This window comes from Danio rerio, chromosome 2, assembly GCF_049306965.1.
Source record: "Danio rerio strain Tuebingen ecotype United States chromosome 2, GRCz12tu, whole genome shotgun sequence".
Lineage (NCBI taxonomy): Eukaryota > Metazoa > Chordata > Actinopteri > Cypriniformes > Danionidae > Danio > Danio rerio.
The window spans coordinates 8366717-8390537 of record NC_133177.1 but is presented as its reverse complement, the minus strand read 5'-3'; the positions used below and the strand labels follow the sequence as shown (position 1 = coordinate 8390537).

General features: G+C 36.0%; 1 protein-coding gene across 4 annotated transcripts; it reads right to left on the bottom strand.

The window, feature by feature from the left end:
* Nucleotides 1-19153, bottom strand: pcolce2a (procollagen C-endopeptidase enhancer 2a). 4 transcript variants are annotated; one of them, XR_012390555.1, is made up of 10 exons: nt 19002-19153; nt 18629-18737; nt 17108-17363; nt 13895-14019; nt 13650-13786; nt 9772-9938; nt 9407-9490; nt 7303-7470; nt 6891-7057; nt 2638-3619 (listed from the first exon to the last, which is right to left on the bottom strand). XR_012390555.1 is itself a non-coding variant. In XM_073923195.1 (9 exons), exons 3-9 carry the CDS (start codon nt 17190-17192, stop codon nt 3489-3491), a joined length of 897 nt encoding a protein of 298 aa, XP_073779296.1. In that variant the 5' UTR covers nt 17193-17363; nt 18646-18737; nt 19002-19153; the 3' UTR covers nt 1-3488. The 4 variants fall into 4 exon arrangements, 2 of the variants coding, with proteins under 2 accessions (XP_073779296.1, XP_009295891.1); XR_012390558.1 differs by having other exon boundaries at nt 18646-18737; XM_073923195.1 differs by lacking the exon at nt 6891-7057 and having other exon boundaries at nt 1-3619; nt 18646-18737.
* Between the last annotated feature and the right edge of the window lie 4668 nt (nt 19154-23821).

Below are 23821 nucleotides of genomic sequence, written 5' to 3'. Positions count from 1 at the left end.
TCAAGTGCAAACAGGATGATTTATTGATAATAAAAATAAAGCAAAAGAAGAACAAAAACCACCCCGAGGGGGAAAAACATAACTATGACACTAACAAACAAACTTGGCTGGCATGACAAGAGTAGGAACACATGGGGAGTTTAGACGACGAACTGGCACAGGACTGAAAACATGAGGGGATTTTAAGCAAAAGTAAATTGACACACAGGTGAACATGACAAACTAATAATGAGTTAACAAGGAGGGTGGGACTAGACAATAGACGGGAGAGCGCATGACACAGAGAGACAACACAAGCCATGCGCTCACATAAAACAGGACAAGAACATGCAGCCAATGAGAGAACTCATTAACCGCATGTTCATGACAAGACAAGCACAACACTGAAGCACACGACAAAAGCATGTGACCACAATGTAAACACCAAGCCACGTGCTTTGACAAGAGACGCAAGACACGAGCACACGATGAATGAAAACACTCACCATGCGCTCACACACGCAGCATGCATGCTTTATCCCAGCGCCGACCAGAACCGAAACCAACTAGACTGAGACGCTGGGAATGAAACACCACGCTGCAGACAGACGAAAACACAAACACGAGTACAAGAGCGCGCGTGTCTGAGGGACGCAGAGTGCGTGCGGCCGCATCAAGCGGGAGCGCGCACACTCTGCGTACACCCACGATGGCGCGCGCGCACACAGAGACAGAAACAGGACCAGACACAGCTAGTGTCAGAGCTCTGCCACCAAAACAAGAATTTCCAAGACCAGAGTGGCAGAACCCTGACAGGGGGGTTTCTCTGGAAAACGAAGATAAGGGAGTAATATCTAGCTAGGCTACTTATAGTAAGTTAGGATAAATCTGATTGGCTAACTAATGAGTGTAGATAGGCGGCCAGCTGCGGTCAATTATATCACGTGCTTCTCTCGAAATTAGTTTAAAAACTTCACTTATTAAGATTTGTATGTTTGTTATGAAATGTAAATCGAGGAAATTCTGCTATAGGTAGCCCAGTATTAAAGGTAATGTTAAGAGAAAGCCAATATACAGAGCTCCCTCGGCAGAGAACTGGTAGAAAGTAGACAATAGAAACATGTGTAACTGGAAACACACTCCAGGTGTGACTGGGAATGTCTTTTTTGTCCACCTGTGATTGGATTGATGAAATCGCATCTTACTATTAACAGGTATAAACCATAGACTGTAAAATATATGGACGTAGTATCCGTGACGTCACCAATAGGCCAATGGCCAACCGTCGCCATTTTGTTCGCGCGTCATCACACCCATGGCGGGATAGCAAACAAGTGCAAAGAGGCGGAGAGTGAACGGAGCTACAGACACCTGCTGACAGTTTGCTTGGAACTGGTTCAGACACACTTTACTTTGGGAGAACGCTTAATACTTTATCACCTGTGACTTGTTTGTATTCTGACCACTTGTGCTTGGTTGTACACTATATCAATAAATAGTTTAGTCTTTTAAAAACACTGTTGTAATACATTGAGCCACTAAACATTGTTCTTATGATGTTTTTTAACAAAAGAAAAACGCGAATTACTTCCAAACACTTCAGATAGAGTCTGTGTTAGTAAATGTAAGACTATTGATGAAATCCAGCATAACACTGTATGACAACGCTTCAGATGACTGTTCTAGAGCCTATAGCTAATCAATTCGTCAGATTCTGCAGTGCATTACAGCTCTAAATATAAATATAAATGATAAATGATCTTAAATAAAACAAATACATAAATAGAGATGGTATATAAGTATATAACTTTACTCACATGGGAAACGGAGGCCACGTGAGTGGTTTGTGAGCACAATTAAGTGCACTCGGCATACCATGCCATCTAATAATTTTGGAAACAAGTCCAAAAGACAGTCGACTGTGTAAAGCCACATAAAACAACACAGAAATACGATAAATATGCAGAGTTCAGTGGCTAATCTGCAGGATTTAGCTGAGGTGACGTGACGGCGAACAACGAGACCTAACTGTCACTCAAGAGGCCACTCCCTTGATTATGCAAACTTAATATAACTTAATATAAAGGAAACAGATGAGTTATAAAAATATTCACCCCCCTCACAGTTGTCATGAAGGGTAATATTAGCTGTATTAACCAAAATCTTTTTTTGTACCAGACTGTAAACACCTTTTTTTCTGCTGTAGAGTTGGCCATTCAAACAGTGGGCTCAATTAAAATTTGCTCTATTTTGGAGCCAGGAGCGGCCAGAACTAGCGGAATTTCAAATGAATTGCAGTTTTAGTTACTTCTGTATTGGCTTCCTGAGGGAGAGCGGGAGGTTGCCGCTTGGTATAAACAGCACGCACATCTCTCTCTCTCTCTCTCTTTCTCTCCCTCCCTGCCTGATTCAGTGGAGGGACTAGAAAATCTAACATGTCAAAACTGACCAAAATTCGGACAAATATTGAGTTGCAAAAAGCAAAACTATTTTAAACTTACCCTCACTTTGGCAACTAGCCATGGAATAAGTGGGATAATCAACGGCTTGCTGTGCGTTAAGGGATATTAATGCACTTCACTTCGTGCATTAAAATCCTTTAACACAAGGCAAGCCGTTGATTATACCTTACTTAAATGCTACCAATGTAGCCTTGGATATCATTTTACGTGACATTTATTGGCATGTTGCGAGTTCAGATCCTCAGATCTTGAAAATGTTCAAGTTCATTTATTTATAAAGCACATTTTAAAGCAGTCACAAGACTGACCAAAGTGCTGTACATAAGACAAGTTAAAAAATAAAAAATAAAAGACATATATATAAACACAAGAAATAAAGCAAGCGAAACAACTGTAAAGATGTACAAAATAGCGGTAGAATGAACTATTAAAATAATCTTAAAAAGCCAAGCTAAAAGGTATGTTTTAAGACGTGATTTAAAAGTGGATAATGATGGAGCCAATCTGATCTCAAGGGGCAAGGTGTTCCACAACCGAGGACCTGCCACAGAGAAAGCTCTGTCCCCTCAACGTTTTAGCCTAGATTGTGGAACTGACAGAAGATTCTGCTCACTCGACCTAAGAGATCTCACAGGAGTGTAAGGATGAAGCAGCTCTGCGAGATAGAATGGGGCTAGATTATGGAGGGATTTATAAACCAGTAAAAGCACTTTAAAATCAATTCTGAATTTCACAGAAATTAAAATAAAGGTTAAATAAGGTTGTTGGAAAATGAAAGTTTGAAATGAAAGCAACAACACCCATCATTCGGTAGCCAGATATTTTAAATAATGAAGAATGCAATGTTAACAAATGCAGTGGCTGGTATTAAAATGTTTCTGTCATATCGAAACAGTCAAATTGCTTGTCGCTGGAATCTTTTCATGTTACTTGTAGTAAAGACACTGTGTTACCGTTATTACTAAAAGAGTCCAAGTATGGATGTTATCAAACGCATGTACATAAAGTGAATGCAAATCCAGACACGGCTTTGGTCACCTGTGCACATCAGCAGCGTATATTTTTCAGCACGGCCAAATCCTGTTGCTTTTTGGTTTTGAAGAGCATCACAAAGTTATAAGGGGAAATAACGCCTTGTCCGTGTTCATCGGTTTGTCCCATGACTATGTAGTTAAGCCCTGAAGAACCAAAACAAACACAACATTACATTACTAATAGCCCAATATAAATGACATATACACCTTTTGACTTGTGGCATTAAGAGTTTGACATTTAATCAGCAGATTTCTTCAAAAAGGTTTAGTCCTTTTGGAATAAAACAAAATCCCAGTAAGGGTTTCCAGGTTTACCAAAATTTTAAATATGCCATATATAACATATCAGGAAGGATACCCAAAACATTTGACCAAAGTTAAACAGTTTAAAATAAAAGCTAAAAACATACCAAGGAAAGGTCTGTAAACTTTTGACTATATAGAAACTAATTAAGTGAAGTTTATGTACAAACAAATTTCGAGAGGATCACGTGCTTATGATTGCTAGCGGCTGGATCCGCATTATCCAATTCACTACGCTCCAATCAGATGACTCCTAAACTACTATAAATACCCTGGGTTTCATTCCACTGCTATCTTCGTTTTGAAGAGTCCCCCCTTCCTCCCCTACTCCTCCTTCTTAGACGGGTGACACGGTGGCCCAGTGCGTAGCACTGTCGCCTCACAGCAAGAATGTCTCTGGTTCCTGGCTTTACCAAACTAGCAGACATTTCTGTGTGGAGTTTGCACTTCTCCCCGTGCTCACGTGGGTTTCCCCTGGGTTCCCTGGTTTCCTCCCACCGCCTAAAATCATGCAGTTAAGTCAATTGAACAATCCAAATTGGCACCATAGACACGCTTCTAGTACGTAGTTATTTTCAAGAGCAATCACTTGCTACAGCAGGGGAGTTCTCGAGATCTACCTGAGCTCAAACTCCCCTCCCGCCTTGCAACAGGAGGGAGCCCTGGGCTCGAGGATCTCATGAGCTCAGGGCTCTCTCCTGGGACAGCATGCCAAACAAGCTTTTATAATTAATCATCAGCTAAGTGTGATTTCTTGAAACATTCTCAAAAAAATTCTCTCATTATTCTAACATTTTGCAAATGTAAACCATTTAGGTAATCCTAACGGACCTAAAATAGTAAACATTTAGCATGATTTACCATCAGACATTTAAAAAAAAAAATAGTTGTTGCTTTTTTTAGAGTGTATGTAAACTTCTGGTTTCAACTATATTTATTCCCCTGCTTTTCATTTCAAAAAATTCAACTGCAAATGATTAATGTCAAACAGCTCCTCTGAAATACCAAAAACTATCCTGCATACCTTGACGCAAATTCCTCCATGGCACATTTCTAGAAATTTCCCTCAAAACAAAAGTTGCTTTTCAGAGTTTCCGAGCAGTGGCTTAATATTTTACTACTAAGTGAGCTGAGGTAAAGCATGGCACAATAAAGTCACATACCATCCATGTGGTTGCAGAAAGTTATTATTCTAGCTGTCTGTGACACAAGGAAACCAACCGAGAGCCTCTCCTGAGCAAGCTTAAGTTTCACACCCGTGACGCTGAAATGGCATATCCTGCCTGAAATATCTCAGCACTATAAGTGGAGCCAAAAGAATTTTTGGGGGGAGTTTGAAATTTGCAAACTATCACCTTCCAAAATCTACCTCAATTAACTTTAAACATCTGCTGTACTCGCCAGCTGAGATGGTTTCAATTAACCCTCAAGCATATTACAAATCGCAGCTTCATTCAGGCCAAGTGGACAAATCTGGGCACGAAGGTCTCAGGTGTGATTTTTTTTTTTCCCCCAAATTTCATATATCTATTCATGTATTTTTTAAATGTTTTATGTATGCATGTAATTATTTATTAATTTATTCATTCATTCATTCATTTATTTATTTATTTCAAGAGTTCACACTTTCTATAAAGCGTATTTGGCATGCTGTCCCGGGAGAGAGCCCTGAGCTCGTAATATCCTCGAGCCCGGGGCTCCCTCCCGTTAGAAGGGCGAGAGGGGAGTTCGAGGTCAGATAGGTCTCGAGAACTCCCCTGCTTGTCACCGTAAGAAGTGTGAACTAAGGTTGTACTGGGTGAATTTGTTTTAGTCGATTGGCTATGGTTTTTGTTTTGGACGGTGGGAGGAAACCGGGGAACCCGGGGGAAACCCACGCGAACATGGGGAGAACATGCAAACTCCGCACAGAAACACCGACTGGCCCGAAAGGTTGGACCGGCGGTGTTCTTGCTGTGAGGCAACAGTGCTAGCCACTGGGCCACCGTGTCGCCCGATCAGAAAGGAGGATGAAGGGGTGGAAAGGGGGGGAGCTTCAAGACGAAGATAACTGGAGTGAAAAACTCAGGTTATTTATAATGCTTCCGTAATCATCTGATTGGGCTGATTACGGAGCTAATAAGGAGCCAGCCGTGTTGATTATAAGCACGTGATCCTCTCGAAATTAGTTTATGAATAAACCACACTTATTTATTCACCTTCAAAAGTACAAATAAAAAATGCTTTTAAATTCAGTTTTGGCCATTGATTTCCTACTGGACAAACTAGGATTTAATGAGGACTTTGAGAAACTCTAAAACAAACATACTGTATACACACACCGGCCACTTTATTAGGTACACCTGTCCATCTGCTCATGAACTTACTAAGTGTTAAACTTCTAATCAGACAATCACATGGCAACAGCTCAATGCATTTAGGCATGTAAATATGGTCAAGACGATCTGCTGCAGTTCAAACCGAGCATCAGAACGGGGACGAAATGTGATTCAAGTGACTTTGAATGTGGGATGGTTGTTGTTGTCAGACAGGCTGGTCTGAGTTTTTCAGAAACTGCTGATCTACTGTTGTTTTTTTACGCATAACCACCACTAGAGTTTACAGAGAACGGTCCGACAAAAAGAAAATATGCTGTGAGCGGCAGTTCTGTGGGCGCAAACGCCTTGTTGATGCCAGAAGTCAGAGGAGAATGGCCAGACTGGTTCGACCTGACAGAAAGGCAACAGTAACTCAAATTCTTACAACTGAGGTATGCAGAAGAGCATATCTGAACACGTCCAACCTTAAGGCGGATGGGCTACAGCAGCAGAAGACCACACCGGGTGCCACTCCTGTCAGCTTAGAACAGGTAACTGAGGCTACAATTCACACAGGCTTACCAAAACTGGACAATAGAAGATTGGAAAAACATTGCCTGGTCTGATGAGTCTCGATTTCTGCAGCAACATACGGATGGTAGGGTCAGAATTTGGTGACAACAATATGAAAATATGGATCCATCCTGTCTTGTATAAATGGTTCAGGGTGCTGGTGGTGGTGTAATGGTCTGGGGGATGTTTTCTTGGCACACTTTGGGCCCTTTAGTACCAGTTGAACATCATTTGAACATTACCTGAGTATTGTTGCTGACCATGTCCATCCCCTTATGACCACAGTATATCCATCTTCTGATGGCTACTTCCAGCAGGATAATGCGCCACGTCATAAAGCGCCAATCATCTCAGACCACATCTTTGGGATGTGGTGGAATGTGAGATTCACATCATGGATGACCAAAACCTTTGAGGAATATTTCCAGTACCTTGTTGAATTTATGCCATGAAGAATTAAGGCAGTTCTGAAATTCTTCTGACTATTACAGTATTGTATTGTTTTTTTTTCTACATTTTGTTATAGTTTTATAAAATACAAAAAGCACATAAATAAATGTAAAAAATAATGCCTAAAATATCCTCTGGCATGCTTTAGAATTAAAATGATTAACCTTGGTATTTTTGTATATGGATCAGTGTAAAGATACTCGCCTCTTCTGACCAGCGGGCATTGTTTGCAGAGGACCGTAACTTTGGTGCTCATGGTTTTCCCAGCTTGTTGGATGGCTAAATTTCCTTCTTTATAAAGGTGCATGATGGAAAAAGTGGCAAGAACGCTTTGCTCCCTCATGGCTGCTGAGATAAGAGTGGCCGTAATCACTGAGGAAGGAGAAAGAAAGAAAAAAGTCCGGTATATTCACGGAATCATGGTTTCTTTTTGGCATAAAACTGCATGTTCATGGTTATGTATGAAGTATGTATAGTCCTGCTATGCTCGCTTCTGCTGTTTTTACTGTGCTCAGCAGCTTTACTGCCGCTGCAATTAAAATAAAGGAGCTGAGTCTCAGTATCGGCCTGAACACATTTTCCATCTATAAGCATTAATAAAACAGAAACTGACTGAGAGGTTTAGTTAACTTTTAAAGCGGACCTATTATGCCCCTTTTTACATTTTTTCTGATGTCCCTAGAGTGTATATGTGAAGTAACTCATTTCTAATAACTGATTTATTTTATCTTTGCTAAGACGACAGTAAATAATATTTTACTAAATCTTTTCAAGACACTTCTATACAGCTTAAAGTGACATTTAAAGGCTTAACTAGGTTAAATAGGCAAGTATTTGTATAACGATGGTTTGTTGTGCAGACTATCAGAAAAAATATCGCTTAAAGGGGCTAATAATTTTGACCTTGAAATGGTTTTTAAAAAATTAAAAACTGCTTTTATTCTAGCCGAAATAAAACAAATAAGACTTTCTCTAGAAGAAAAACTATTATCAGGTATACAGTGAAAATTCCCTTGCTCTGTTAAACATAATTTGAGAAACATTTAATAGAGTATAGAGCATTTAGAAATTCTGATGAATTTCTAAATGCTAAAAATATGTTTTGCTATTTCCTATAGCCTGTATGTTTCCTATATGTAATATAGCCTATATTACAATTATTTTATTACAGATAGGCATTTTAGATTATCATGGTATTTACATAAATAAATAAATAAATAAATAAATACATAAATACATACATACATACATAAATAAATAAATAACTGATACCAGTATGAAATGTTATATTACTGAAGGTTTACACTAAAAATAAATCAACATTTTAAAATGTATTTAAAGAGAAAGGAGTTATTTTAGTTTGTAAAAATAGTTTTTAAATATTGTTGTTTCAATGTATATTTTATAAAAAAATACCCTTTGTGAAAATAAGAGGCATTCTTCAGAATTATTTTATAAAAAACATTATTTTATTATTTAAAAATAGATTTTTTTTTGCATCTAAATTATATTATGAAGTTATCTAATTGTAAGTATAGTACAGTTTTAATAAAGAATGAAATAATTATAAAGTGATCCCAATATTCATACTCAAAACTTCATCAAACTTAATTTGATAAAGTAATGCAAATTCATAATTTTTTTAAATGAATGAACTTCTTTTTCAGAATTGGTTATTTCATTACGAAATCAAACTAATATATATATATATATTTTTTAATATTTATTTATTGAGTTTTTGCATTTACAGTTTAAAGCATTACATTACCCCGACCCTACCAAAAACACGGCGTTGAAAGAATTAAATATATATATATATATATATATATATATATATATATATATATATATATATATATATATATATATATATATATATATATATATATATATGCACATACACACATACATACACACATATACACATCATTCCAGAGTTCCTGAGTTGACAGTGAGAAAACAGAGTGTACCATATTTGTTCAGTCCATATGTTGTCATTTAACATGAGAGGCTTGGTAACATTCAAAAGTGGGAATATACAAATGAGGTGCATCTTAATACAAAAGAAAACAAAAAAAAAGATGAATAAAATGGAAGAAAAAAATCAACAAATTAATTAATAATAATTTTAATAAAAAAAAAATCAAACTAATATTTTTAATGTCTTAATAAAAGCACTAAAAGCATGAAAAATACAGCAGTGTTGACGCCTAGAGCTGCAAAATCAAAGAAATTCCAAGAAATCCTGCTGTTGATCGAGTCTGCGGAAAGCAAAATACACATTTAAAATCAAACAACGGACACTTACCAAAGTTACTAGAGCAGTAATGACTTTCAATTGTTCCAGTCCTTTTACATTTCTGCTTGCAAAGTTCTTCTGAATATGTAAGAGCTTTTGTTGGAAAAGAGGTAGAAAGATCAGTTTCGACAATAACTCACTAGAACAGTATAAAACACACACATTTATTTCCGTCAAAGCACTTTTGTAACAAAATAGAAGCACATTAGTCTTCCCATGTGACCCGACTAATGGCTTCCATATGAAGCAAACACAATAAATCTCCGATACATTCCAATGTCATTACCTACACGCGTTTATTCCCATAATGTACAGCAGTTTTACACCGTGCCGCTACTTGCATTTTTCATGTGAATGAATCCTGGTGGACTGACCTGCGGGTGGTGTGCTGGGTGATATGGTGCCCGCGGGGGTCAAAGGGGCGCTCGCTGTGCTGGGACTCCTCCATTTAAAGCGGTAATGGCCAATGAATCCATCAGCAGTCAGACTCAAGTCGGAGAGAAACGTTATGAGGAGATGATGACCGTCTGAATGAATTGGCCTAGGAGATCAAATAAATAAATGATGTTGACTATATATTCTTTCAAAATACCTCTGTACAGTAAAGCTTTATCGACCATGCGGACACGCTTTAATAATCAGAATGGCAGTTTGTAAGTGCACCTTAAAGAAAACTGCACGGACGATTAAACGCGGGCTAATAACACAAACCAATTCTGTATTTAAAGCCTAAACGTAAACATTTATTAGGGGTAATGGGGGGAATGTAATAATGTAGCCTCAACCACTAAAGAATACATTTCGGCCCCAATATATCCTGAATATTATAGACACAAACACACGCACATTTTTAATAGATTTGTTTTTTAGGAAATAGGCTCATTTTACAACTCATCTAGGGTTTAACAGTTTAGTTTTACCATTTTTTATTTCATTTATCTGATCTCCAGGTGTGGTTGGAAAGCTTTTAGCTTTATTTAGCATAAATCATTGAATTAGATTAGACCATTAGCATCTTGCTAAAAAATTTCGAAAGAGATTTTATTATTTTTTACTTTTCTCTAGTTACATGAATGTGTACAAAGAACAACATAAAATTATTTTCTAGGCTAATAGGAGTTAGCCTTTAAACTAGGCTAAGTAATTAGCATATTTTAGGCTAGCCTATTTTAATTTTTTTGGCAAGATGTCATGGTATAATCAAACTAACTGATTTATGCTAAGCTAAGCTAAAATTGCTTCCACCAGACCCAGAAACCAGCTGAATGGATTCAAATATGGTAAAACTCAACTCTACATGACTTGTAAAATTGACCTACAGTAGGAGATCAAATATAACGTTGAATAGGAATGGACATGTATCCTTTAAAAATACCTCTGTACAGTAAAGCTTTATTGACAATGCGGACACGCTTTAACAATCAGAATGGCGGTTAAGTGCACCTTAAAGAAAACTGCACGGACGATTAAACACAGGCTTATTACACAAACCAATTCTGAAAGCCTAAACATAAACATTTATTAGGGGTAATGGGGGGAATGTAATAAAGTAGCATCAACCACTGAAAAATACATTTCGGTCTGAATATATCCTTGCACAAACACACTTTTTAAATTTATTTTTTGAAAATAGGCTCATTTTACAACTCCTCTAGACGTAAACTGTTCAGTTTTACCATTTTTTAATCCATTCATCTGATCTCCAGGTGTGGTTAGAGAGCTTTTCGTTTAGCTTAGCATAAAATCATTGAATCAGATTAGCCCATTAGCATCTTTTGTTGATGTTTTGATCATTTTCCAATGTGTACCAAGAACATGTTATTTTCTAGGCTAATATGAGTTAGACTTGAAAATAGGCTAACTATTTAGCATATTTTAGACTAGCCTATTTTTATTTTCATATTTGTTTTAGGAAATTGCAATGGTCAAATCAAATTCAATGATTAATGCTAAGCTAAGCTAAAATGGCTTCCACCAGACCCAGAGACCGCCTGAATGGATTCAAAAATGGTAAAACTCAACTCTACCTGACTTGTAAAATGAATAAATTGATCTAGAAGATCAAATATATAATGTTGCATGGGAATGGCCATATATCTTTTCCAAATATTTCTGTAAAGTAAAGCTTTATTAATTAAAAAGGTGGTTTGTAAGTGCACCATAAAGAAGAAACTGCACAGAAGATTAAACATGGGCTTATTAGTCTAAACATAAACATTTATTAGGGGTAATGGGGGGGGGGGGGGTTATATATATACCAGGGGTGTCCAAACTCGGTCCTGGAGGGCCGGTGTCCTGCATATTTTAGTTCCAACCCCAATAAACAAACCTGAACCAGCTAATCAAGCTCTTTCTAGGTATACTTGAAACTTCCATGTTAAGGAAAGTTGGAGCTAAACTAAGCTGGACACAGGCCCTCCAGGACCAGTTTGCCCACCCCTGCAATGTACCTTTACACAATCACACACTTTTTTTATTTATTTTTTTGTAAAATGCTCATTTTACAACTCCTCTTAGAGTTGTAAAATGACCTCCATTTTTGAATCCGTTCATCAGATCTCCAGTGCTGGCTGGAGCACGTATACAGTAGCTTAGCTTAGCTTAGCTTAGCATAAATCATTGATTCAAATTAGACCATTAGCATCTTGTTCAACAAATTCAAATGAGTTTTAATAATTTTTCTTACATTATTACTTACTTTATTTTGTACTAAGACCAATAGAAAATTGTTACCATACTCTCATTCTGGCATAGTAATAAAGGAACTTAGTTGCCATACCATGCAGCGGACACAATGCTTATACACAGTGCAGTTACCTAGTTACTTAGCTGGGGACTATTTTCAGGTGCTGCGTAATATCTTGTGCTTGCTGCAGCCATGGCTCATAGCCAAAGTTCCTTTTATTGTTGTACCAGAATGAGAGTAGTGTTTTTTTAGACATTTTTGAAACATTTCATTTTGCATCAGTCTTAACGTATCTACGAAAGTAGGAAAAAAGAAAAAGTTATCAGAAATCTTTTTTCGAAACATAATGGTCTAATCCATCAAGCATCTAAACTAAGCTGAAAGTGCTCCCACCAGACCCAGAGATTGGCTGCATGAATTTAAGTTAACTTGTAAAATGGGCCTATATTCGAAAGCAAGTGGAGTACTCCTATAAGTAAATTGAAAATATACAGAGTGCTATATTGTGTAATTAAAAGGTATATACACTTTTAAAAAGTATTTCTAAAATAAAAATAAATAATCATGTTTCATAATTAGGCAAGTTAGGTTAATTAGAATATTTTTTTTTACATCTTAAGGGGTCTAATAATATTGACCTTGAAATATGTTGAAAACTGTAAAAACTGATTTTATTTCAGCCAAACAAAAAAATAAGAATAAATAAAAAATAGGATAGGAAATTTTGTAAAATGTTTCTTGTCCATTAAACATCAATCGGGAAATATTTGAATAAGAATAAAAAATGTGTATATACTGTGTTTGTATATGTGTAATATGTATATATATATACACATATATATGTGTGTGTGTGTGTGTGTGTGTGTGTGTGTGTGTGTGTGTGTGTGTGTGTGTGTGTGTGTGTGTCCCTATCTGGGCTTGCCACAGCGGAATGAACCACCAACTTATCCAACACGTTTTTACGCAGCTGATGCCCTTCCAGCCGCAACCCATCTCTGGGAAATAAATGTAATATTATGCGTCTAAATAAATATATTTTCTTCTTGAATTTGTAGCTCCCTATGTTTTACTTTTTATAGTTGTTGTTGTTGATAAAGGGAAGAAAAAACTAATTGTATACAAGATATGTAAGTTTCTTTCTGTATGAGAGATTATGTTAGTTATATATGTATAAAAATTATATATATATATATATATATATATATATATATATATATATATATATATATATATATATATATATATATATATATATAATGTATCCTAACCAACAATATCCTAGCAAACAATAATACACCAATGGAAAGTATATTTATTCAACTTTCAGATGTAAATATGTGTGTGCCATATGGCAGGTTTTGTGGTCCAGGCTCACTTATATAGTGTCAATTCACTGTCCATAGTGAAAAATATAAGCACTAGTACTGTATATTATGTAATACGTTCCATTACATTTTCCAGTATAATCACATACATTTCTGTTGGGGGTCAATGTCTGTGGCACATAAACACTGAGCAGGTTGTAAATCATATATTAATGCATGCGTGATGGACTGAGGGTCTCACATGGGTGGGCTGTCTCCGCAGAACTTGCCGATCTTACGTGTCTCATTAGTTTCTCCCCCATTAAACACAGCCACATGGTCATAGCGGCAGTTGCTGTCTCTCTCCACATCAAACTTCTCAAACTTCAGCTCAATGATCTGCGAAGGGGAAGTTACTTTGCAATTTAAATAAGACATTTATTCATACTCGTCCTGTCAAGACGCTGTCAGCCATGCATGAAAAGCAGAGGAAGAATGAATTATCACCTGGTCTAGAGGAGCAACAATATGCCAGGAACACGTTACTCCCGGCGGGTAGTCTTTATCTGGCCAGTTAGGGGTCTTTATCGTCCCAGAGGGTTTGTCTAGAAGACCCCCGCAGTACCGGTCAACTGTAATGAACAATAATCAGTTATTAGTGTTATGTAGTGTAACATTTTAAATGTGTTTGAGTAATGAATTCAGACACCAGTGTTGGGGAAGCTATTCTGAAACTGCAGCTAAAAGAAACACTCTTTAATTTTTGCAATTAGGTTCATTTTCCAAGTTACATAGAGTTTAACAGTTATTTTTTTTAATCCATTCAGCTATTCTCTTGATCTGGCAGGAGCGCTTTAGCTTAGCTTAGCATTATTAATTGAATCGGAATAGACCATTAGCATCCCGCATTGCACACTGGAAGTCGTCTTTTTTTTTACATTGAATGAACTCTTATGTGATCAATTCTATGTACATTGGGGGTGACCTATGCCTCAAGTGTAAACTTAATGACATTTTACAATGGGTGTGAGTATTTTGAGTTCTGAATGGGGTATTAGCAAAACAACAGCCAGATAAGAAGGTCCTGCTGAGCTTAGTAAACACAGAATGTTTGTAGCTAGTATAAAGTTCTGTCTCCCAAACAGTATTTAGGGTAAAGGTGCTCTTAATTGGCGCAGTTCTGTTGGCTGGCCCTGGTCCGGTTGGAAGAGGTGTGCCAGAGCGCGGTTCAGATGGGCCTGAGCCCAAAAACTGAAGCTACAATGTCACTTTTAATGGACTGTTTTATATACATTTATTAATCATTCTTACTGTTCAATAATTCAAAAAATGTACATACATTTCCTTGTTTTTTAGCTTTGCTTTTAAACTATATAATTTTTTTCAAATGTTTTGGGTATACTTCCTCAAGCTTCTCACACAAATTTGAAGGAATTTTGGCCCATTCCTCCGAACAGAATTGGTGTAACTGAGTCAGATTTGTTGGCTGTTTTGCTCACACAAACTTTTTCAACTCTGCCCACACATTTTCTATAGGATTAAAATCAGGGCTTTGTGATGGCCAGTCCAAAACATTCACTCCATTGTCCTTAAAGCACATTTTAACTCATTTGGCAGTATGCTTAGGGTCATGTTCTGTTTGGAAAACCCATTTGTAGCCAAGTTTTAATTTCCTGGCTGATGTCTTGAGATGTTGCTTCAGTTTTTCATGATGCCGTCTATGCTTTGGAGTAGACCAGTCCCTCCTGCAGCAAAACAGCCCCACAACATGATGCTGCCGCCCCCATACTTCACAGTTGGGATGGTGTTTCTAGGCTTGTAAGCTTTCCCCTTTGTCCTCTAATTGTAACACTGGTCATTATGACCAAACATTCATTCATTAATTCATTTTCTTGTCGGCTTAGTCCCTTTATTAATCCGGGGTCGCCACAGCGGAATGAACCACCAACTTATCCAACACATTTTTACGCAGTGGATTCCCTTCCAGCTGCAACCCATCTCTGGGGAACATCCACACACGCACACACACACTCATACACTACGGACAATTTAGCCTACCCAATTCACCTGTACCGGATGTCTTTGGACTGTGGGGGAAACCGGAGCACCTGGAGGAAACCCACACGAAGCAGGGAGAACATGCAAACTCCACACAGAAACGCCAACTGAGCCGAGGTTCGAACTTGCGACCCAGCAACCTTCTTGCTGTTAGGCAACTATGGCCAAACAGTTCAATCTTAGTTTCATCAGATAGGACAAGTCTCCAAAAATTATTCTCTTGCCCAGTGTAATGTAGCAAATTGTAATCTGGCTTTTTTGTTGATTCTTGCTTGTTGATTTTCCCATGTTGTCACACAAGGAAGCAGTGGTTTGAGGTTTTCCTTAAATACTATTCTACAGTTCTGCCTCCAACTAACTCAAATGTTGTCAATTAGCCAATCAGAAACTTCCAAAACCTAGACACCATCATCTGAGCTTTTTCAGAGCCATATGAATCTTATTATATGTAAACTTGACTTTCAAAAAAAGTTATAACAATTTCTTTAAAAAAATGTCTCTCGCATTATTCTGCTATTAAGCATTACAGAAACAAATTTGATAATCCTGATTACGATAAATATTTCATCATATCCAAATACTTTATAAATAATATTTCAAACCTTCTCTGGTGTATATTGTTTTCAGAAAATATCTAATCTTTTTTTTCAGACAGGCCTTTGTAAAATGAAAGTTTAATATGGCTTTAAAATGGTTTGATTTATGTACTGTATACACTTAAATTGTTATAGCTAACTTTTGTTTGTTTTATACTGGTTTATTTATTTAATGCAATTTTATTATATACGATATTTGTGATTCTTTAAATTATTTCAATATAGATTAGGCTATTTTATCTGGATATGACACTTTTGTTTAGCGTCTACAAAAGTGGACACGTACTTTGTAAAGTTTTAAGTCTTTCTGTTGTATTCATATATAATCTCCAAATTGAAAAAATAAATAAAAAGCCACTTGCGCCATAAACAGAGCTGTGAAGGAAGCGCTCTTTTGCTCGGTCTCACATTCACATACAGGCATCTAAATGCACACAAACACACCTTTTAAACTTGACAAAATATCTCGACAACCTTTACTGTCTGCTGTTTCTTTAATATAGTGTAAAGATTATTATGCGTCATTGAAACATCAAGGAGGACACAGCAAAGAATGTCACTTATGAATTAAAACTTTATTATTTTATACAACAGCATTATATTTAAAAGGGGAAAGATAAGGGCGATCATACGCAAAAAGACCCCAGCCTATAAGGCTACATGTTTTCTTTAGCTATTAATAGGACTTCCATAGTGGGGAAAAAATACTTGAAAGTCCCAGCAACCAGAATCTTTCCAAATATCTTGTTTTTGTGTTCAACAGAAGAAAGAAGCTCAAATAGGTTTTGAATGAGTGAAGTTGAGCAAAGGATTACAAAATTAAAATTTCTGGGTGAACTATCCCTTAAAGATGTGTTCCAAAGATGCACAAAGTTTATAGAGCTTTGGAACAGTCAAAATGTGTGTGTGCAATGCAGTAAACAGTAAGCAGTAAGCTTGCATTTCCTAATTTTTAAAGGATTCAGATGACCTAACGTGAACAGTAAATCACAGTCAAGCTGATTTTAAGTAACAGGGAAGGGCCACGCTCTATATTTGGCTGGTAATCATTTGGTAGTCTCGTTACCTCTTTCATTTGGGCGGATCGCTGAGTATACAGCAAGAAAACCACTCCCAGCTGTGTTGGCGTCCGACACCATGACCACTTGCATCTTGTTTCCATTGGTGACCAGTGCTCTGGGTTTGGCGGTACCACAAAAGCGGCCGAGACGCTGCCCGTTGATGTGGCCATCATATACATCAACAAAGTCGTATCTGCAGAGACTATCACTCTCAAGATCCAAAACTCGGAACAAGAGGGACACGAGCCTCCCCTGAGGAACCTAAAGATGGGTTTCACAAGAGTCAACGCAATCTCAAATATGAAGATTTTTTTTAATTACTTGAATTATGTGAATTGGTGGCAGATATTTGAAATCCCATTCAATGTTGCATTCTTATCTTTTTCTAAACACAGTACAAATTATATGAAGCAACTGTTGCTCTTGGGATCTTATAAATCTGTAGTTTGTTTCTTAATCCCTGTCTTCAAAAAGTTACTTTTGTGTAAGATTTTCTTTAGCCGCAGTACCAGAAATGACCACCAGATTTTAATGGACTTTACAAAGGCATCCCCTATAATTTAACGAAAATTAAAAAAAAATTTCATTCTTCTGACAATATTTGTGAAGTAGACAAAAAAATTATGAACTAGTATGAACAGATTTGAATTTAGCCTCTAAAAACATCTAAAATCATGAAAACAAAAAATGTGCATGTGGATTGCTTTAGCGAAGTAATGCTTTATGAACCGGAGTGTCCCTGTTGCAAATAATAGATAATTGCTCAGTAATATCTATCAAAAATTTATCACAAAATATAGAAATTACTAATTCTAAGCTTTTAGATTTACACACACACACACACACACATACACACACATACACACACACACATACACACACACACACACACACACACACACACACACATATATATATATATATATATATATATATATATATATATATATATATATATATATATATATATATATATATATATATATTTAGTCATGATTGCATTGAATTGTGTTTAGACTACAATATTATGGTTTAAAAATTTAACTGTAAATGGCCCCACAGGTTGTAGGGTCACAGAAATGTTTTTTAATCTGTTTAACTCCTCCTACATTTAATAAAAAAATTGGGGTAAAAAATCTTAGTTAAAACGGAAACGTTTTCAACAACATAGCTTGTCATGATTAGATTAGGATTTAATTGCAAAAGATACCATTCTAGTTTCAGGATTACCAAATCAATTAATTTTCTTAGTACCAATAAAGCATAAAAACACCCCAAATTGAAAGTATTATTTCCATAAATGTAACTAGCTTACAAATAATTTTTGACAAATATTTCTAATAAATCATGTTTAAAATGGGATAATAATAGTGAAGCATGTGCTGTTACTTTTCTGTAACAAAAAATGGAAGAAACCGCCATAGCAACCGCCTAGCAACAGAAGCATTATGGCAGTGGTAATTATTTATAAAAAGCATCTTTACTGTTTTTAAGGTCATTTAAAGAAATCACACATCTGTCCTTACTGTAATTCTCCACACACATTTGTTGTTGGGTGGGTAAACAGCGGGGTACCCTTGACTCCCAATCATTCCTGTGTCTCCAGTAAAGTTCCCGCCACATGTAAAAGCTGGTCTAACAGGGGCAAAGCACATAGTTCCGTTTTCAAACACTCCATATATGATGTTATGAATATATAAATGCGTGTCACAACGAACAACGCAATACTAATACATTTATACATACAAAGGTTGTACAAACTGTAGTTACCAAGCAAACATAATTATGGCTTGTTCTTCTTTACTACTTTATGTTTAAAGTTTAATTAGCTACTTTGAGAGCCACGTGTAGGTATATGCTGGCTTCTAAGTATTTATTTAGTAATTTATTTCCACATACCTTCGACGTCCTTGCGTAAAAATGACGCTGAACAGAAAGGTGCTCGCGATGCTCCAGATTATAATCCTCATTGTATGAGGCGCGTTTGAACAAATGTGACATTCAGAGAAAAAGAAGTGAATTCTCCAGAGGTACTAAACTGTTGACTGACTGACTGACTGCTCATGAATGTGCTGTTTGTTCTGCTGGAGCCGGAGGAAGCAGTTTCCCTAAGTCATGTAAGTGAAGGCAACTCGTGTCACATCCACGCTAAAAGTATTACAGTACGCATGTAGTTGAGTGTACTGTAACTTTCTGTTGTATATTTATAATTATAATATTGGGAGCCTAAAACAGATTAGCTAAGTTTAGTTTATGAAAATGTAATTTATTGTGTGATATATGTGTGTTATTAATTGTGTGTTTGCGAAATATTTGGTTATTTTCTCTATACATCATACAATATGAACAAAAAACGTACTTTTAGCCACTTTTAAAGTGCATGTAAATTAACAGCGAGTGTATTCAATGCTGATTTACCTCGTTTCACCTCACGCTGATGAAAGACCACTAGATGTCTACCTTGCTCAAGATTTTATCTCACTTGTTGCGTTTAACCTAGTTTATTTTAATATCATTAAACTTTGTAAATTAATGAATACTGTTTTAAAACAACAAAGTGGTTTTATATAGCTTCAAACTGGTTACATTGGTGTAGCCATTAAAAAGTGTCATTATCATGACTAAAGGGATAGCTCACCCCAAAATTTTAATTATCTCATAGTTTACTCACCGTGTGGAAACTTGAGTTTCTTTCTTCTGCTGAAAACAACAACAAAAAGATATCTGAAAGAATGATGGTTGTTGGCACCCATGAATCAGTAGGAAAAAAAGTTAGCATTTTTTCAAATATCTTTTTGCGTTCAACAGAAGAAAGAAACTCAAATAGGTTTTGAACAAGTGTAGGGTAAGTAGGGAAGAGCAGGGATGAACGTACAATTAAAAAAAAAAAACATATTTTTAAAAGATAATGTTTTAGACAGAAATGTATTTTTGCTCTGGTTACTAACTCATACATGTGGTCAATTAGTATTGGGTGGTATTTTGAACAAATGTACAACAGCTTCAAAAACAAACAATAAACAAAAGTTGCACATTGTTACTTTTGACCCTGTCGTAGGCACAAAAGTAACACACCAGTGGATCAAAAGTAACACAATATTTGCTAAATTTACTAGCCTAATTATGGAGGACGAAACCTGCAAAAATAATACATAAATAAATACGCAAATAAATAAATGAGTAAATAAATCCATAAATCCCTGCATAAATAAAACAAATTAATAAATTAATATTCAAATAAATAAATAAATAAGTAAATAAATCCCTGGATAAATAAAACAATAAATAAACAAATATGCAAATAAATAGATGAGTAAATAAATCCATAAATCCCCACATAAATAAATAAATAAATATGCAAATAAATAAATAAATGAGTAAATAAATCCATAAATCCCTGCATAAATAAAACAATAAACAAATAAATATACAAATAAATAAACAAATCAAAAATGAGTAAATAAATCTATAAATCCTTGCATAAATAAAACAATAAATAAATATATAAATAAAAGAGTCAATAAATCCATAAATCCTCACATAAATAAAACAATGAATAAATATGCAAATAAATAAATAAATACAATGAGTAAATAAATCCATAAATCCCCACCTAAATAAAACAATAAATAAATATGAAAATAAATAAATAAATGAGTAAATAAATCCATAGATCCCCACATAAATAAAAAAAAAATATGCAAATAAATAAATGAGTAAATGAATCCATAAATCCCTGCATAAATAAAATAATAAATAAATAAATATGCAAATAAATAAACAAATGAGTAAATAAATCCATAAATCTCCACATAAATAAAACAATAAATAAATAAATTTGCAAATAAATAAATAAATAAATAATACTCTATATTTCACTGACGGTCAGAGGGTTTGTTTTGCATTTCTCTGATAGAATGAAAACACAAAGAAGCACGAACACAATGTTCCATAACCAGATGCAAAACAGCTAGAATGCTGTTATGTTTATAGATTTTGTGAGCCAAAGTTATCCCAGAGGAAAACTTATTGCTCCGAGGTTGTTCCTTCATATAACTCAGAAGATGAGTTTTTGTGTGTATGTGTGTTTCGTTTTAGTATCATCTTTAAAAAGACTTATAAAATGAGAAATCCCAGCAAATGAGGCAATCAGCGCATAATAAATCTACATTTTATGTAGATTAATCCTATAACAAAATTTGCATTGTTGTTGGAATCTCTTCTGATGCTCTGTAAATCAGGCACGCATTGGTTTTAGAGATGACAATTCTAAAATTGCTTTGCAATAAATCTCTCCGCCATCTTGGTGAAACCTATATAAAATATCTCATTTGTGATTCTCTCTTCTAAATCAGAGCAGATTGAATCCTAGTGTGTGTCCTTCCCGGAAAGACAACAACCCTTATCAGAGAAGCAACATGTGGGAGGAATTCTCTCTTCGCCCCGAATATTACATACAGATTTGAGCAATTTCCTGCTGACCAAATGTTTGTTGATTGCCCTCTAGCATAACTTGGCCCACCGCAAAATGTGGATAAGTGATTTTTACGGCGCACTTACATGGCTTTATTTATTGTACTTGTCTCCGAGCCCTGGCACCGCCTTCCAATCGGCCTCTGGCACCGCAGACAAGGGCTTCCATTTGGGCTCAAGCCATTCGCTGGATTAATATCAGGCTTAATGGAACGAGATGTGACCGTACAGCCAAGTGGGTGACAAATAATTCATTAATGCAAACTGCTAGCCCAGGGGAAAGCACTGACCTGGTAATATTTACTCAAGCGTAAATTAGCATCTAATGACTCCACTACAGGTAGTATGTGCAAAGGGGAAGCGACGACAGGAAATGGACGGTAATCAGCTTTGAAAGGAGATCAGATTACAGTGTTTTTGGTTAAGTTTTAAGCAGATGTGGCCTCGGAATGGATATCAGAATGTCTTTCTCTGTAAACTATTTACACGTAAACAATTTCAGCCGAATTCAAGCTACCCTCCCTCTTTTTTCAAACAGGACTTGAGTTTCAAATGTGCACATGGAAGTCATGAAGGCCATTACATGGTTTGTTTTTGTACGCGAGGGTCCAAATATCACATGTCGCTTTATGCTTCTGCTGGAGTCTGTGTTATGGTGAAGCCGGGTTTTATTTCCCTGGATAGTTTGTCGGTGTGGCAGTCTTATAGAATGGTGCCCAACCCCCTGGTAAGCTGGTTTTCATTCACACTGTTATCCGAGCCCACTCCCAAAAGACACACAGTCAAACGATGCCAGACCCTGCTCAGTGTTTGATCTACAGCTTTAATTGATTGAAAACTGCGATGGCTGCCTTTGAGGGAAGCTTGGGATTGAAGGAGACACGGATTTGGATCACTTAGTCCTTCCACCAGCTGTTATCAATTCAGAGAAAAGGTCTCAAAACAATGCTGGATAAATAGCAAATGAGAACTCGGGGTTGGAAAAACTGATCAACGGCAGTGAATGTTTAGCAGCAACCATAATGTCGGTTCTTGAGTTGCACCTGTTCGGTACTGGGATTTAGTCTAATAAGCTGACTGTATGTAAAAAATAAATAAGAAAGGAAAGGGTTTGTGCCAAAATCTAGTGCTTCGGGATTTACTTATAATGAAATCTTCTGTAGAAAAAAATGCCTTTTTGGGTGATATTAAAATTTTTAAAAAGGCAGCTGTGAGCCCATGAAAAAAAGAGCATGCTATCTCATTATTATTAATAGCAAAACAACATAAAAGAGCAAATCAGTCTTAGTGATATTGGTTGGTTAGTTTATAATGCTAATAATGTTTTTTTTTTTTTTTTTTTTACAATTTACAGGAAAAGTGTTTTGCTGGAACAACAAATCTTTCACTTTTTCAGCGACTGGTCTTGTGCCCTGTGAAATTCAACCATCCCAATAAGTATAAGCATGCTGCTTTTAAATGTCTAAAGCTTCCATTTTGGTAATTGGTCTGGAACATTTGCTATGATTTATCTATTGTACAGATCTATTATACAGTACCAGTTAAAAGTCTTTGGTCTGTACTTTTTTTAAAATAGTCATATAATAAATAATACTTTTATTTATTCAAAATGCATTAAAATGGTCAAATTAAGGAGCAAAAAAAAGCTACATTTATATTAGATACATGTACTAGGGCTGTCTAAAGCATAATCGAAAATCGCTGTTTCTTATGTAGGCCTGTTAGTAAACAAAAGTAAGTCTTATTGAACTTAATTTATTTTCATCACCAATTATCATAGTAGAACAGTTTCTCAAGCAGTTTGTGATGCATTTTGGAAACAGGAGATAACCCCCTGGTCTAATGCGCCAACTGGCTTGAAAAACCCGTTCTCAAACTTTTAGTCATTATTTGGGTAGGGCACATATTTTGAATGCCTTCGGCAGAGTTCAAATAAGCCATTTTAATCTAGATTAATCTATATTACTATGAGATTAATTTTTGATTAAACAAAATTAATCTATGTCCACCTATAATATATTTATATTAGGGTTGGGTACATAGTTGATCCTCTGATCAACTAAAAACCTCCGCAATCCTCCGGCCTGCCCCCTTCACAGCAGCAACCTTCTTGCGAAAATACACACTGCCCTGTTTATACTAATACATCTTAGTTTTAAAATGGCATTTTAGAACAAAAACGATCTACGTCCACACTGGCGTTTCATCATGCATTTCTATAAAGATCTCTCTGTTCACACTATACT